Genomic DNA, 16661 nt, shown 5'->3' on the forward strand with positions numbered 1-16661 from the left:
ATGAGACTTTCCGTTGTACTCGGTGTCTTGCTCGGCATCGAATCTGCCGTGGCCATAGTCACCCCCCGCGACGTGTCTAGCAATATCCTCCTCGACCGCAAGAACAAATGGAACAAAAACACCATCATCTCGTTCCCGAACACGCCAGAGTTCACGAACGCAACCGACCGGTGGTCCTCCTACTCGGAGCCGACCTTCATCGCTGGCATCACGCCGGCCACTGAAGAGGACGTCGCGAAAGCTGTAAGTTGGGAACCCTTGCATCAGACATCAAGACGAAGAGACCGCATGAACGAGCGAACGCTAATATCATGGCTGTCCCAACAGGTCAAGCTCGCAACCAAGAACAAGATTGGATTCCTGGCCCAGGGCGGACGTCACGGAATCGCGTACTCGTTCCGGTCCCTCAAGAACGGCTGGTCCATCGACTTAAGCCTTTTGAAGTCTGTCACCGTTGATAAGAAGGCTGCGACGGTGACCGTGGGAGCTGGCGTGAGGTTCGGCGAGGTTTACGACCCGCTTGACAAGGCCGGCTTCATGATACGTGAGTTTACATCCTCTATCCCCCGCCCAAGCCGGGCCCATCTTACCACGAGACACATGTACTGACTCCCCAACCAGAAACTGGCTCCGGATCCTGCCCTGGTATGCTAGGTGCCGGGCTGGGCGCCGGTGTAGGACGGTATCAAGGCATGTTTGGTCTCGTTATCGATGCTCTCGTCTCCGCCCGTATCGTCACGGCCAAGGGAGAGGTAGTCGAGGTCTCGGCGAAAAAGAACTCGGACCTCTTCTGGGCTATCCGCGGTGCCGGCGCCAACTTCGGTATCGTCACCTCGGCTACGTTCAAAGTCCAGAAAGTGCCCAACAACAACAAGATTCTGAATGTCGACTTCATCATCCCGGCTTCTGCCAACGGCTCTTACTTTGACATTCTTCACACCCTGGAGAACATGCCGCCTGAGCTCGCCACCATTCAGTTTGTCATGTGGAACGCGACCCTCAAGCAGGTGAGTACATCGGCGCATGCCTAAGCTTTGTGCCTATTCCCGAACTCGACGTGCCACAACCATTTCCTGCTTCGGCTAACAACCATTTTCTCCTCCAGCCCCAAATCCTCGCCAACTGGGTCTACACCGGACCCGAAGAGAAGGGACTTGAGCTCATGGCCCCGGTCTTCGCGCTGAACCCGGTCCGGTCCGAGAAGAAAGTGGTGCCGTGGAAGTCGCTTGTCGGAACCGCCGGCTTCGGCGCCGACCAGGGGTGGTGCCAATCCAGCCCGATCCCGTGGACGCAGCTGTCGGCCAACACGAAGCGTCTGGACGCGGACACCATGCGCACCATGTTCGCCAAGACGACGGCCTTCTACGAGTCGGTGCAGGACCCCGGCGCGCTCGGGACGACGGTCGAGCTCGAGATCTTCAACAGCGACGCCATGCGCGCCGTGCCCGCCGACGCCACGGCCTACCCGTGGCGCGACTCCATCGCCTACATGATGTTCGAGCTGACCTGGTCCAACGGCGAGGGTGAGGCCGCCGCCATCGCGCTCGCCGAGGATCTGCGCCGGGACTTCGTGGCCACCTCGGGCTATGACGACCTCGCCGTCTACGTCAACTACGCGAGCGGCAACGAGACTCTCGAGCAGATCTACGGCGCCAACAAGCTCAAGCGCCTCGCAGAGACCAAGAAGAAATGGGACCCCAAGCAGGTCTTTGGTTTCAGCAACCCGCTGCCTACCAAGTACCCTTGATTCAACAGGGCCGGGAGTGAGAGGGGGAGGGGAGGGAGGCAGGGGGGTGGGGGAATAATAGACCGATGCTTTTTAGCAGCTAAGATCTTAACTGCTGAGACTTACTTTCTGCTTTATAATATCTTTGCGAAATTCCTTTAGTCTAGAACCTAGTCGAAGACAGCCAATATCACACACGAGATTCGACAAGATCAATCCTAGTTTTCAAGTTGTTAGGAAAACGAATTCACTAGTCCGTATACTTACAGAAACGATGCCTTATATCCCCTACTACATTATATTCTACTAACAGAAAGTATCTGGACGTCGTGTTCCGAGGGATGCTACCCCTGGCCCGTTGCCAAGCCCGCCACATCGGGCATTCGGCGTTGCATACCGTACGACGCATTTCCGAACCACCAATAAGTGCCTAGTGCTAGAGAACGGTCGCAGATCTCATCTTGCCTGATCGTTCAGAGTGCTTGTGTGTAAGCCTATTGCGTCTTGATGAGGAGCAGTAGCGCTTACAGTCCATAGGCAGTCCTCGCTTTTAAAAAAAACATAGATGGTGCCGCCTCCAGGACATCATCAACAAGCTATCGTTGACTTCGTCACATTTCAAGGGCCAACGTCTCCACATTTCGAAATGTCGGATTTTCGTCTTCTTTATGTTGGATTGGTCCCATGTCTGATCTACTTGTGGCTGTCGTTGCAGCCTCAAGTGCCGACGTGGACATGGAAGTCTCCCGAGCTCCGCGACATACTGCTTGACAAAGGTAATCAGTGGTGTAATGGTACAACCGTCCAAATCCAGGGCCAAGAAGGGTTTTCAGAGGTGCGCATAACCGTTCCCATATGAGAAGTCGAGACTTGGGTTGCTGGCGAGATGGTGGTGAGGGCTTTTGCTAATACATACATGTACGGTCCAGATGACGGATCGATGGAACACGTTTGACGCGCCCACATATTCCGCAGCTATCAGCCCGGCCACCGAAGACGATGTGGTCAAGACGGTCTGTAGATTCACCGGTAGTCGTGGTACTACAGAATTCGGAATGCCGAGCAGAGTGTTGACAAGTTTACCAAAGGTCTTGCTGGCAGCGAAGCACCAAGTGCCTTTCCTGGCAACCGGTGGTCGTCACGGCTACACAACCAGCCTCGGGCGACTTCGAAACGGTCTCGCGATTGATCTGAGTGCTCTCAATGAAGTGGGGGTGGACGAGTCGGCTGGGATCTTGACGGTCGGAGGAGGTGTGCGTTGGAGCCAGGTGCTCGATTCCGTGTTCGACGCCGGCTTCCAGATGCGTGAGTTTCACCGCTTATCACGCCCCCACGACGCAAATCTACATGTGGAACGTTTCTCATTAGGTGCTAACTTACATCTCAAACAGAGACTGGTATATGCTCCTGTCCAGGAGTTGTCGGTGTTACGCTCGGAGGGGGCATCGGGCGCTACTCTGGCCGCTTCGGCCTGGTCATCGACGCGTTGCTGTCCGTACGGCTTGTTACAGCGGACGGCCGTTTGTTGAACGTGTCTGAAAATTCACATCCAGATCTGTTCTGGGCCATCCGCGGCGCGGGTGCAAACTTTGGAGTCGTCACATCGGCTACTTACAAGCTGCAACGACTTGCCACCGACACCGACAGCGACCAAGGCCATGTTTTGATGGCCGACATGGTGTTTCCGGCCGCAAAGACCGCCGAGTACTTTAAGATACTAGAGTCGTTCAACGATTCTATGCCGGCAAACCTTGCAGTATATTCCATAATCATGTACAGCGAGGGCGATGATGATGTATGTGCTCCCGCCCTCCCACCGCCGCTGTCGAACACAGCAAGCGGCGTATTCCTATTCTAAGCCTCAGCTGACCTCCAATCAAGGCTCAGATCATGACCAATTGGGTCTTTATGGGCCCGGAGTCCGAAGGACGCGCAGCGATGCAACAGGTCCTCGAGCTGCAGCCGTCCCCTTCACTATTGAGGACGGTGCCGTGGTCCGAAATAACGGCGTCGCAAGGTTTCGGTATGTTGGATGCCGCGTTCTGTCAGACCGCCGCGGACCGCAGCGTTTACGGTGTGAACGTCCGACAACTCCATGCCGCGACTTACCAGTCCGTCTTTGAGAAGATGAGGACTTTCTTCAGAGAATACCCCGAAGCCCGCGGTAGCGCCATAGCGTTGGAAACTTGGCCAAATCAGGCGGCATTGGCAGTGCCGGACGAGGCCACCGCGTACCCGTGGAGGGACGCCAAGGGAAACTTGTCAGTTCCTTTCCATACATTCTCCCTCGCTTTCTTAGAACCTTCATCTGAGGTCCCCCTCTACCACTCCCCTTGAAGACTGCTGACGTCGTTCTCACAGCCTCCTCGTGTTCACCTGGCCGAGCTCGAACCCCGACCGCGGCGAGGTCTTGGCTGAGGCTTCGAACAAGCTCGGCCGTGAGCTTCGGAACGATTTCTCCCAAACATCGGGATATCCGGATCTGTCCGTTTTTGTGAGCTATGCACATAGTGACGAGACAGTCGAGCAGATCTATGGCAGAGACAAGCTGCCGCGCCTGGCGGCATTGAAGAAGAAGTGGGATCCCCTGAACGCATTCGCATACAACAACCCGCTACCCATGGAGTACCCCGAGAAGAACGGCGAGTAAAAGATCATAACGGAGGCACCAAGAATGTCACATATTTTGGAGAGTACCGTTCCGCGTGAACGTCTGTTTACTTGCAGAACGAATCTGAAAGCTTTGCTGCTTTTTGGCGTCTGAATAAAACACACTCAACACTAAACTAGTTCTCTAATAGCCACGACATACTTAACATTGCCATTGTAATCATGTTAGCCTGCAGTTGAAACTGATCCGAGGTACCTGCCGTGCACAAAAGAACTGCGTTAAGGTATATCGCGGTAAATCGTGGTAGTCGTCAGGAACCCAGTGTCCGGCCGATGTGCTGCTGAAGCCCCTCGACTACAAACAAGCTGATTCCCCTGGAATTCCAAGCATGTAGCCCGCGAAGACGGGCGTAGAGGCTCTTAATGTGATATCGCAGCAGTATGAAGTGAAAGGAATGCCAAAAAAACCAAAAAAAAAAAAAAAAAGAGAGAGAAAACTCAAAAAGGCAATTCTCTCCGCAATACAATGCAACCACCCTTGTTTGCTTTGCTCGCCATACCCAACGAGTACACGTTAGCATGAAGTGAAGGTGTCCGCGTTAATGAACATGAAGCTTTTGCAAACGCATACTTAACGTGCATGCCGGAGCCTGGTCACAGTTTAAAGCATGAGATATCACCTTGGAAAAAGTTCCAGTCTTTATTGATAGATAGAGTAACTCAGAATTGAAATAGGCAGTGGAGGATGGACCTAGTGACCATTCATTCCGTTGCGAGTTGCGAAACGACTGGGATGGTACGCCTCCGGCCCAAAATAAGACGTGACATCCAGATCGCCATTCTTCTTGATCATGCATCCAATGTAGGTCTGCAAGCCCTTGCCCTCATCCAGCTTGCGATGTTCAGCAAAGCTTTCCATCATTCGAAGAAATTTGCTGGCGTAGGCGCCCCGGCCGCGGGACTTCATCCAAGTTGCAACACTGTTCGCGATACTGCCGTCATCCGGACCGTACTGGCGGACAGGCAAGTAGAATCTGATGTCGGGAGTCTTGGAGCGGCCCGGCGGGATGTCAAAGTAGTAGCAGTAGCCGCCCAGGAGGGCAGGCTGGTCGGCGAAGATCTCCTTGGCCGGCGGCGTCCAGGGCTTGCTGGGGATGGCCTCGTCTTCGGCGTAGTCGTCTGGGAGCGAGAGAACAGCCGTGATCAGCGATCGTAGCTCTTCCAACGACTCCTCGGAGACCTTGATGGTGCCGCCAATCGTGAGTATCTCGCGCACGGAAGTAAAACTAGTGTTCGGCGAGGTGAAGTACAACTTCAGGCGCGCCTTGTCCGCCGCCGCACCATCGGGAGCGAGTGTGCTGTTGCTACTATTAGCCTTGCATCGTCACGGCAGGGAGCATGAAGAAAAATGAGCCGCGACGGAACCGCGAGAATCCATCATATCTGGTCCCGAACCCTCGTGCTCGTTCTTTTGTGCTTGAGGGATTTGGGATGGCACTTACAACGGTGTCAGGAGCTTTCCTTCCGAGTTTTCCTTGAGGAACTCCAGTAACGCATCGCGGTTGGCGTTGTTCGGGTCCAAGCAGCGTATGGCTTCGTCCCATTGCTCGAAGCTCGCGTGGCCACGAGAACCCAGCCGGCGAGAGGAGAAGTACGTCTTGATGCTGATGCCCGAAGGGCCGTACTCAATGCCATGGCCAAGGGTTCCGCGCGGAGGCACCCCTCCCTCTTGATTCTCTCGGTGGTACTTGGCTGCGTCATGATCGAAGAGGTGGGCCAAGAAGTGATGAGCCCAATCGAAATTCGCGGTCGGCACCACGGTGGCCAGATGCTGCATGAGCTCACGCCCGCGGTGCTGGTTCAACGGGTCGATGGAGGAGCCGGAGAGTTCTCCGATCGCCTCCATGGAGTAGCGGATCTCGGGCTGGCCTTCAGGTTTCGTACTCCACTTCCAGGAATATTCGATGGGTGAACCGTCTGTGGACATGATTGACTTCCAAGGCACGTTTCCATACTGGTCAGGCGCAGGTCCAAAGTACGGTACCTATGGGATGGTTGGTTGGATGGTTTGCAGACAGAAATGCATTGCAGGTACTCACGATGTTGTGGTAATGGAACAAGAGAGCTTGGTATTGCCTCTCGGTGGAATAGCCGGCCCCGTCGATGAGGTTTGCGAGATGAAATCCGGTAATGTTCCACCAGTGATCCAAATCGCGACCGCGGCTGGGCAGGCATTCCTGCGCGAGGGCCTTCCAGGCCGTTGTGGCATGCTTTCGGTCCTTGGTCATGGTGACTTCAGCCATGTTGCACCGAAGAATCAAAGTTGCCAGAAGAATGGAGGGGCTGAACGGGAATGAGGATGGATAGATTCTTCGAGGATGGCCTTAGACAACATGTCGTTGCGACGTGTCCTACCAGGTCCCTATAGGCCTTATATCTACTTCTGGTGATGGTATTCGTACAGCATCGTCAAGTCCACGGCCATTTCGTCGGCCACTATCGTGTAACAGCAAGGGCGGCGCAAGCTGCGAGCAGTTACTTTCAGACCCATAAAGTAATACGTACCTATTCAGGTCAGCCCGCTGCAGTCCGGCAAGCCACCCGACGGGTTTACGTTGTGAGATCCCCGAAGGAATCCCGACTGCGGGTATCGGGGAAGCTAGCGTGGTATTCTACTGGAAGATCGGGGACGCTGATCAGCCAGCAGCACAATGGGAGTGCAGTTCCTAGGGTGTCAAAAACATGCTTATAAGGAATCTGATTACTAAGTTCTCTATGTGTATAAGTACCTTACAGAGTATGTCTATATTTTTTTAACCCTATTAAGTCTTAATACTGCTGAATTTGGTAGTTAATTATACGCTTTTATAGTAGATAAAAGCTTAAAGCGATAACCGTGGATCGCGTCCGTGGATCTCCTGGCTGACTCGGTATTCAACATGAAGGTACCTGATGGGTTAGGCAGCTAGGCTTGTCTGAAGGACACTCTGAACGACCAACGAACCTGTTTTACACAAGTTGAAGGAGACTGGTAATGTCAATGAAACGTAATGGATTTTGGTGAATAGGACACTGCGAATGAATACTACAATCCAGGGGTCATAATGCTATCCAACAGCAACTTGACCGACATCCTCCTCAACTGAACAAGTGCATAAACTGTGTCCATACACTCGGCCATGACTCCTGGACGTGGTGAGTGCAGTAAACAGTCCCCCCTAGTCCGAAATTCTGCATTGCTTCCATGTTCGGTGCCCAAGATCGAATTTCTCCCACCACGTCCGCGATTACGCGATGGACATGAAGTCCATGAACCCCAGGTTTCTGAAAACACTTCTCCGTACAGCCTTTTAACACGCTGCAAAGACCTCCGCGGCAGGAGAATAGGTCCAGGTACACGTGTGCCATTTCGTGGATGAGAAAGGCAATGACTTCAGAGATTGTCCACGGGTCGTGGTCGTGCGAATCGATCTCGATGCGAGAACGGGCCCTCACATTCCTGCTCTGGCGCACCAAGGCAACAGAGGAGAAGCTCCAAGAGCCCTCGCAGCGCGGATTACTGTGTTCGATGGTGATCTCCAAGTCCGAGTGCCCTCGTCTTCCGGGGTGCGTGAGCTGCCAGCCGAAAAAGATTTGGTCAATCCATACCGCAGTATCACATACTCTCCTGTAATGATCGATATTCTTGCTGTCGTAGGCTGTGTCCAAGCCCTCGATGATGGCGAATTTCAGTTTCTTTTGGGCACGTGCAAGTGCCGACTCTCCGTCTTCAGACCAGTCGTGCACACCGTCCTTGACCGCGAATACCAAGTCGTGAACAGCATACGCGCCGACTTCCAGGGGAAGCCCAGAAGAATCAATGATGTTTCGATGGAAACCGCAAGTGCGAATCTTGTCCATGGTCTTCAACATTCGGTCTTTTGGATGCTATTCCGTCACCGATGAGATGAGTACTTTTGTTGCTGGAGGTTTTGGGTGTGATGTTACGGCTGCGGGTTCCTTAGCCCCTGAAGTAGACGTACATGTCCGTATGATGCGAGTAAAGAAGGCTTGCCCCGGCCCCAAATGTTTGAGCAGCCACGGAGATTTTATCGTAGAAGAGGATCAACATTTTCTGTAGTTTCAAATTTACTACAAAGAACGTACTGTATCTCCTATTTTTGCCGTCCTATGTTTCAAAGGCCATCACGATAATACTCCATGGGTTTCTATGGGTGATTGGGATTGACTCAAACATGATGTCTACAGTCAGCCATCACTATCCGTTGCCCAATCTCCAACACCAACTGTTTCCAGCAACATCAAGAACAGATATGTACGATGCGACAAGACGTAGGTTCTCAGGCAAGCCTTCGTGGTAGAGCTTTGATGAGAAGAGAATGGGTCGGTACAGAAGCGACCCATTCCTTCCGCGCTGGAAGCTTGACATGTTTCCAGTCACGACCATATGACTGCCCTATGAATCCATCCTCATCCACGACTTCAAAGTTCTCGATAATCTTGGCTAAGCTCAAATACAGCTCATAATAAGAGAAGCTATTTTAGACTGACGTTATTCAAGCGTTGATCCAATAGAAAATGTTGATAGCTTACTGAGAACCAATGCAGATATTTGCGCCTAATCAGACGGAGAGCAGTTAGTAGAGTCGCAACAAAACGATTTCATCAATTGATTCATGAAATACCTTTAGAAAAGGGAGTGTAAAATCTGTCGCGAAGGGCGTCTTCCTTGATGAAGTCGCCGCTCTCGTCGATCCAGCGATAGGGGTCGAATAAGTCAGGGTTCGGGTAGACGTCTTTGTCTCGCAGATACCAGATAGGCGATGACGTCAAAACAGTCTATCACAAGTCATTGTCAAAAATGTCTCTTGTGGAAGAAACAAGTAAGAATGAAGCGAACAGACATAAGGAACAAAGAGCATAGAAAACTTACCCCTTCCGGTATGTATTTGCGGTTCAGTTCTACACCCCCTTTAGGGACAACACGGGGTAGCATAGCGGACGCCGCACCAGCCCAGCGGATTCCTTCTTTGACGCAAGCTTTCAGCCGTGGGATGTTTTCCAGGGACGTCAGGTCGGTAGGAAATCCCTGCTGATAGAGGTCTTCGTACAGCTCTTGTTGGAATACAGGGTTCTTCGAGAGGGCGTAAAGAGTGTGCGCTAAGGAAGCGGAAGTTGTATCAGTGCCTGGTCCTAAGTTCTCTTTAGCTTCAGACAGCGCCGTTTGTGAAGGCACTCCCGCTGCGACCATGACCCGAATCAGATTCGGAAATTCGGAGGTCACTGGCTTTTCACTGAGTTTGTTGCGAGTCCAAGCATCATAAGTCCACTAAACTCTTGTAAGCAAATGACAGACACATCTCATGGAGTTACCTACCTGATCATATTGCTCAAGACCTTGTCGATAAGAGACTTTGGATCCTGTCAATCGACTAGCGGCGTCTTCGACTGAGCACCATAGCTCGTACAGCGTTGGAAAGTTCATAAGCTGCATGGTCTCAATGTGGCGCTTCTATGGATGAGGTTGGTATGGCTCACCAGAGGCATCAACGTTGCCTTCTTGTCATTCTTCGACACAATCGCTAACTCTTCGTCCCGTGACCATGCATTTATGGCGCCGAGCGCCTCCCCAAAGGAGAAGTCCGCTACTTATATCAGCAACTGTCTCAAAATCATGTAAAATTCGCTTTGCAGTTGCGAGCTTTTCGAATGTCGTACAAATAATGTCGGCCTCAAGAGCTCGGCATGCCGGGCCTATGTCGAAGGCACCAAACTTCTGGAAAAGGATTTGAACAAAGTTATTCACGTGAATAAGCATGAGATCTTCGAGATTCCCGATCTTGCTACGACTGTAGAGCTGGCCAAGAATTCTTCGCCGTTTCGAATGCTCTTCCGGATCTCTACCTGGCATTAGCGACTGGAATTGGATTATAACATGGCGATGGCGCTTCATACGTGATGGAGAATAGGGCGGGATGTCCATCCTGCACAAACTCGCCATAATTACGTGGATCTTTGACATAACCACTGTTAACCTTGTGCACTGCATCATAGATATCCATTGAGTAAAACGAGACTTCATTGGGCCCTATGCGTATGAGAGGGCCTTCACCGTGTGAGTCAGCTATTATGGTCTTTCAACCCAATCATTCAGCAAACTAACCTAGGCGCTCGTGAAGCTCGGGAAGTTTGATGGTAATGTTGCCTTTGTACTCCTGATAAAATGCCCATAGCAGCCTTGAGTAAGGTGCTCCCCAGGCAGCATTCGGTATGTGGGATAACGCCGAGGCGTGAGCTCTCGCCAGAGCCTTTGACAAATTAACGCTTATTGTTCTGAAGATCATAGATGGACCAAACGTTACCTTGAAAATGATCCAAGCCGTCAGAAAAATAAGAACTAAACAAGAGACCATAAGCAAATCCATCTTGCTGAGGGAAGCAAAGTTCGCCATAGAGCTGCAATATCGTGGAAGAAGCAGAGTGCTGTACACCCTAGAGTGAGTTGGTGAAAATGCAAGTGAGAATTATGAGGCTCAGCCGAGGTATTCGGAGAATTTGATCAGTCGCTCATCTTGGCCAAGTTGGTGCAACCAACTACCGGTCTCATCAACGAATCGAAATGGTTGACCGCTCTCCTTGCGTATTGCTTCCGCCGATTGCGTGATTGGCTCCTTTTTTAAAAACCTTGCCATGTACCCCTGATAGGAACTCTTCCCGCATAGCCGAACTTGTGATACGCGGAACCTGACATGTCGTGATACGTCCGATCGGGACAAGTTGTTGTTGCAGTGTATCACCAGTGAAAGCTCCGCTCTTACAACTGAGACTTGCAGCTTTTGAAGGTTCACTACTGATCGAGAAGGCTTGACTATGGGCGTAAATACTGCATTACGCTCTCTAAAATGAAGAAAGAAATGCAAAGCTCGACAAACAGTAATTTAGTAGCCAAATTTCTAACTCATTTGGCAACCAGTCAGTATCCTTCATTCCACTAACATCCATTAAAGACCGTTAGTTGCGCATGCTGCTAAAGCCGTTTTGTAGTAATCGCCGATGCCGTCATCTAGTCCCACATCACGCGAGTCAAAATTCCCGCTATTGGAAGATTTCCTTCCTCACTAAAAAGCCGAGTATTTCCGTCCCACCTGACGAGTTTTCGGGTCATCTGACGGACCTGCAATAATATGCGGGCATTTCCAATTGCTTGTTTTCCTCCCAAACACCCGCTATTCGCCCGATTTGGACCAACATCAAACTCTGAGTCGCAACGCCAAGATGACTGCGCAGCGCGAATACGGAACGGTCAACAAGGATGCGGGTGTTTCCAGCAGCGATGTTGAAGGTGAATCGAGCAAAGACTCGCGAATCTTGGTATGTCTCTTAACGCAGAGCAACGGATGGGTCGGAACTTCAGCTGATCAGAAGAACTACAGGAAAATTTGGGCTACAAGCCGGTAGATGATGAACTTCTAATTGTTGCTTGGTCGGGATTAAATTTCTGACTTCCGCAGGTTCTTCACAGAACTTTCAACGTTTTCCATAACTTCGCGACAACTTTCGGCAAGGAGCCTGTTGAAAAGAACACCGAGATCAAGTTTATCTAACAACTTGCAGCTGCTCTCTACTTTATTGGCGGCGTCCGTGTCACATTCTCAACCGGTACGTGCTGTTGGTTTTCTTAATGAAGACGCCCTCATAACTCTGAACCAAACAAACAACATGACAACGTTTCTGTTTCTGTCCCTTATGCCTCTGGTGTGCCGATCGATTAACGTCTCTTACTTGTCACGCATATTACTCCGTCGTCACCTCACTAACATAAGCACAGGAATCGCGGCTGGCGGGCCCTTGGCGTATTGGTATGGCACGAGTTGTTTCTTCTGTGTGACCAACGACTAAAACCTGAACAGGACGAGTTTCGTTGTGACATGTGTTTTCACCTTCATCACAGCGGCGGTCATCGCTGAAATATGCTCTTCTCTCCCGCTCGCCGGCTCCATTTACTTATGGGCGGCTGAGGCAGGCGGACCTCGTTATGGAAGACTCTTGGGCTTTGTGGTGGCATGGTGGAGTACCACTGCGTGGACAACATTTTGTGCCAGTATGTCTTCAATGGCAACATATCCTCCCCGTCCCCGATGGTGTAGGTACTAAAACATTCTTAGGCAACACGCAATCAGCAGTCAACTATATGCTCTCGGTAAGAATGATACCCTTTTCAACCTGGCAAGCCTGGTTTCTGAGTCTGACGCCACCATACAGGAAATTGCAGTTTTCAACTTAGACTTTCCTTCCGATAGCTCGAGCATCAAGTTTCGAGCTGTGCAGTGGGTCGCAACGGAGGTTCTCCTGGCATTGGCAGCCCTTTGGAACCTTCTGCCTCGTGAGTTGCACCGAATCGAAGCAATTGTCGCTGCTAACAGCTCTCCAGCTCGATATTTCAAGTGGATCTTCTATTTATCAACCTCGTTCGTCTTGCTGGACTTTGTTCTCAACATGATTTGGTTGCCCATTGCGACAAAGAACACGATCGGATTCCGCTCAGCCCATGACGCTTTTCTCTCAACATACAACGGGACTGGCGCCCCTGATGCGTGGAATTGGTGCCTTTCGTATCTTGCAACTGCGGGTATTCTGATAGGTTTCGACGCTTCTGGTCATGTTGCAGAGGAGACCAAGAACGCCAGTGTTGCGGCGGCTCAGGGTATTTTCTGGAGCACTGTCACCAGTGGCATTGGTGGCTTCATCGTTGTCATCCTCTTCCTGTTCTGCGTGGTACGTGAAAGATCTGGTCTGAAGCTTGAACACTGCTAACGCCTATGATCACAGCCAGACGCAGAGACCCTATTCTCATACGGGGGTGCTCAGCCTTTTGTGCCGCTATATGCAGTCATCTTGGGGCAGAGAGCACACATCTTCATGAACATCATTTGCATTGTTGCATTGTGGTTTGTAAGTATTAACGCGATGTTTTTGGGGGAGAAATTCAGCTAATCGTTCCAGAATACCGCCATTGCTGTCCTTGCCGCTTCGCGTCTGGTCTTCGCGGTCGCCCGTGACGGCGTTCTGCCATTTTCACCTTGGGTTTCCAAGGTTGAAGATGGCCAACCCAGGAACGCGATCTATGTCGTCTGGGGTGTAGCTTCTATCATCACTTGCACAATTCTGCCATCTTCCGTGGCATTTACTTCCCTGGTCTCGGCTGCAGGCGTGCCTTCAGCGGCAGCATACGGACTTATCTGCCTCGGTCGCCTTTTCCTGACTCCGAAAACGTTTCCGAAGCCGGCATGGAGTCTCGGAAAATGGTCTAAACCGTTCCAGGTGATTGCGGTTTTCTGGAACGGTTGGGTTGTGGCAGTGCTGTTTTCCCCGTACGCCTTTCCTGTTGAGGCTTCGACGCTCAACTACGCCCCCGTCATTATGGCCATCGTCACAATATTCGCGCTTCTGTCATGGTGGTTCATCCCGGCTGAGCAGTGGCTGCCCTCTCAGCGTATTCAAGAGACTCTGGACGCTGGTGAAAGACCTCTGGTCGAGCACTAATGGGCGGCAAGATATAGTAGTATTCATACCAAGACTCCTACATATAGACCTAATTGCGCCTGAAGGTTAGATTTCATGGCTCACAGAAGTTGGAATGCCACAAAGATAACCTCTTACAGGCTTCTAGCGAACTACATACAATCCATCTTTGAAAACCATAAACTTCAAACACATGACTTTCCCTGAAAGTAAAACGACTAATGATCATCTGAATTACAAAGGAATCTCCTCCTTACGTCTCTTCATCGAGATCTTCAACTTCGGGTCAGCCTCCTCCGCGAAACCAAACTTCCGCAGTTGAGGCTGGACGTTGCTGTCCAGTTGCAAATCATACTTCAGAAGAATGTGAGAAATGACAATCTTGGCCTCACTAGCAGCAAAGAACCGCCCAGGACATCCATGCTCGCCGTGACCAAAGCCCAGGTGGTTGACGCTCGTCGTTACGAGCTGACTAGCAGCTGCCTGAGACGTGTCGCGCATGCGAAGGAAACGATAACCATCAAATGTCTCTGGGTTTTCGTAGAATGCCGGATCCCTCATTCGCTCAGTTGACACGGCGACTTTGTGACCCTTCGGTACCTTGGTGCCGTCGGACAAAGTCACAGTCTCGAGAGCTTGTCGGAACATCGACGCTGCGAAGTGCAAATCAGTTACGTGCAAAGGAGTGGGTTCAAAACAACAGGCTTACCAATCTGGTTGGGCTTAAGACGCTGGCTCTCGTTGAGAACGCTATCCAGAAGCTTCATGTTGTACAAGGACGTCTTCTGCCAGCCGCCTTCCGAGATACAAGCAATGATCTCTTCCCGCAGAGGTTGTATCAACTCCGGGTGGCGAAGAATATCGACCAACGTCTGCGCGATGAGGTCCGATGTCGTGCCGATCGAGACAACGGCAAGCATGAGCTGCGATGCGCCGAAGTTGTACCGGTCTCCGCCAGCCAATTCTTCGAACCAGTGAACAGCGTCATTGTACTCGGTTCCGTCGTTCTTGGCGCGTCTCGCCTCGATCTCACCGGCGACGAGGTCCCATGCCTCCTTCACTTGAGCCTGGAGGTTCTTGCACTCCGGAATAAAGTTGACGGCGAAGGGCTTGAGGAAACTGGGCCATAGGCGAAGCTTCCGCATACCCTGAATACTGTTGTCGCCGTAGTTGACAACGAGATCGATCCAGCGCTCATTCTTGCTCAGGGTTGGGCCAGCGAAGATGCGAGCAGACATTTTGGAGATCAGGCGAGTGATCAAATCCATAAGAACAACATCATGCCAGCCTGAGATCTGCTGTCAGTGATACACTTGCGGATGGCTTTTCAGGATTGCTGTCTTTCTACCTTGTGGTTCACCGACAAACGCCTGAAGCGCAGCTGCACATTCCTCGGAAAGCGGCTTTGTAACCTTGGCTGAGAGACCCCTCGGATATCAGTTACTGCTCTATGATCGAAATTTGGGAGATTTATGCAACTTACCCAATGACTTTGTGATCTTGAGTTTCACAACGTTCTGCAGTGGTTTCGTCGGCAGAGCTCCTTCCATGAAAGGTTCGAACCCGCGATATTTTGCTTGGAACAGCTAGGCACCGAAATCGATCAATATAGGCCATGGGAGAAAGTCAATAATCTGTTGACGTAGATAGGCTCACCTCGATGATAGGCTCGTCGACGCTGAATCGCGGATCACTTCGGATCTCGTCGCCGTGCTCTGGCCGAAGGATGATGAAGGTTCCCATGTCAGTGTGCACTCGGAAAGGTTTAGGTCCGAACTTCTCCCTGGCGGACGCAAGAGTTTCGCGGCCTGCCATTGCAAACTCGAATATGGGCCGCGATGATGTGAGTTCGAACATCTTCTTTGGGTTCGCAATTGGCAAGCTGACAGCGCCGTCGCGGCGAAGAAAGATCGACGCTATGAGGACCAGAACGACCGCCACCAGCGTTGGCAACTGGTAGACTGCATAGTTGAACTCGGGTGGCGCCAATTCAGGCATCGTGACGTTTTTGGAGATAGTTTCCATGATTGCCGCAGAGGATGATGTCGAGTGCGAACAGAAGTCTCAAGATCTTGATTGCTCTAGAGATGTCGATTGAAAACGGCTCCTGAGATACTGCATGATCAATAGACTTTATATCCAAAGAGGTCGAGTGTGTAACGGATCCATCTGCCGCATGGGTAGCTCATCGACCATGATCACGTGGTTTCGGGAGGTGCGTAGTTGAGGCTCTGGCAAGGTTGTCCTGTAACTGTAAAAAACGCAAACTGTATGTGGTTGAGAGTGGGAAACCCGTGGTATTTCGCAAAAATAAACGGACTCGGACTCCCTCGTTAGTCCGTTTGTCCAACAGTGTAACGCGAACGACATGGTATTCTTCGTGAAGTCAGATCTGCCCTTGGCAGGGTCCGATGCCCAATCAAGTTGCTTGCATATGAACTGGTTCATCTTGCATGTTCCACCAGGCCGGTGGGATAACTCAGATGAACCTGGGGACGGGTTCCTTTTCCGATCGGTTACGATTCAAAATTCCCGTGACTCCGTCCGCTAGCTTGAGTCAGGGTGTCCCAGAGCAAATAAGCTCAACGCCGCTTGGTAGAAGTCTTCGTCATTGATACTCTGTATATGCAACATGTTTATGATATGTGTATTTCAGCCACTGCCTTGTTTGGTCAGAAAAAGGAACCAAATGACTGTCCGCAACGACATGCACCCAAATTTCAAGGTTATCATGCAAAGCGCCCAGTCTTCGGGGCATGCTGAAGACCTGGAGATCGGCAGAGAGATCATGAGTGGTCAATCA

At 51.3% G+C, this 16661-nt stretch overlaps 5 protein-coding genes across 5 annotated transcripts; 3 read left to right on the top strand and 2 right to left on the bottom strand.

The window, feature by feature from the left end:
• CkaCkLH20_04123 (FAD-binding domain-containing protein) lies at window positions 1-1747 on the top strand (the record flags this gene model as incomplete). Its single annotated transcript, XM_038886842.1, has 4 exons — window positions 1-243; window positions 328-544; window positions 622-1007; window positions 1106-1747. The coding sequence occupies 4 exons, from the start codon at window positions 1-3 to the stop codon at window positions 1745-1747; spliced, it is 1488 nt and encodes a 495-aa protein (XP_038748092.1).
• A 625-nt stretch (window positions 1748-2372) lies between these two features.
• Window positions 2373-4376, top strand: CkaCkLH20_04124 (putative fad binding domain protein; the record flags this gene model as incomplete). Its single annotated transcript, XM_038886843.1, has 5 exons — window positions 2373-2573; window positions 2656-3031; window positions 3118-3521; window positions 3608-3987; window positions 4088-4376. The coding sequence occupies 5 exons, from the start codon at window positions 2373-2375 to the stop codon at window positions 4374-4376; spliced, it is 1650 nt and encodes a 549-aa protein (XP_038748093.1).
• A 711-nt stretch (window positions 4377-5087) lies between these two features.
• Window positions 5088-10680, bottom strand: CkaCkLH20_04125 (Aromatic prenyltransferase, DMATS type; the record flags this gene model as incomplete). Its single annotated transcript, XM_038886844.1, has 11 exons — window positions 5088-5694; window positions 5839-6380; window positions 6436-6615; window positions 7694-8253; window positions 9022-9175; window positions 9270-9665; window positions 9714-9824; window positions 9875-9981; window positions 10055-10236; window positions 10292-10442; window positions 10500-10680. The coding sequence occupies 11 exons, from the start codon at window positions 10678-10680 to the stop codon at window positions 5088-5090; spliced, it is 3171 nt and encodes a 1056-aa protein (XP_038748094.1).
• Window positions 10681-11611: 931 nt separating this feature from the next.
• Window positions 11612-13879, top strand: CkaCkLH20_04126 (amino acid transporter; the record flags this gene model as incomplete). Its single annotated transcript, XM_038886845.1, has 9 exons — window positions 11612-11678; window positions 11951-11995; window positions 12165-12195; window positions 12247-12437; window positions 12502-12536; window positions 12599-12719; window positions 12768-13111; window positions 13166-13288; window positions 13340-13879. The coding sequence occupies 9 exons, from the start codon at window positions 11612-11614 to the stop codon at window positions 13877-13879; spliced, it is 1497 nt and encodes a 498-aa protein (XP_038748095.1).
• Window positions 13880-14092: 213 nt separating this feature from the next.
• Window positions 14093-15883, bottom strand: CkaCkLH20_04127 (trichothecene c-8 hydroxylase cytochrome p450 monooxygenase; the record flags this gene model as incomplete). Its single annotated transcript, XM_038886846.1, has 5 exons — window positions 14093-14511; window positions 14568-15146; window positions 15207-15275; window positions 15342-15444; window positions 15515-15883. The coding sequence occupies 5 exons, from the start codon at window positions 15881-15883 to the stop codon at window positions 14093-14095; spliced, it is 1539 nt and encodes a 512-aa protein (XP_038748096.1).
• Window positions 15884-16661: the final 778 nt, after the last annotated feature.

This window comes from Colletotrichum karsti (assembly GCF_011947395.1).
Source record: "Colletotrichum karsti strain CkLH20 chromosome Unknown Scaffold10, whole genome shotgun sequence".
In the NCBI taxonomy this organism is placed as follows: Eukaryota; Fungi; Ascomycota; class Sordariomycetes; order Glomerellales; family Glomerellaceae; genus Colletotrichum; species Colletotrichum karsti.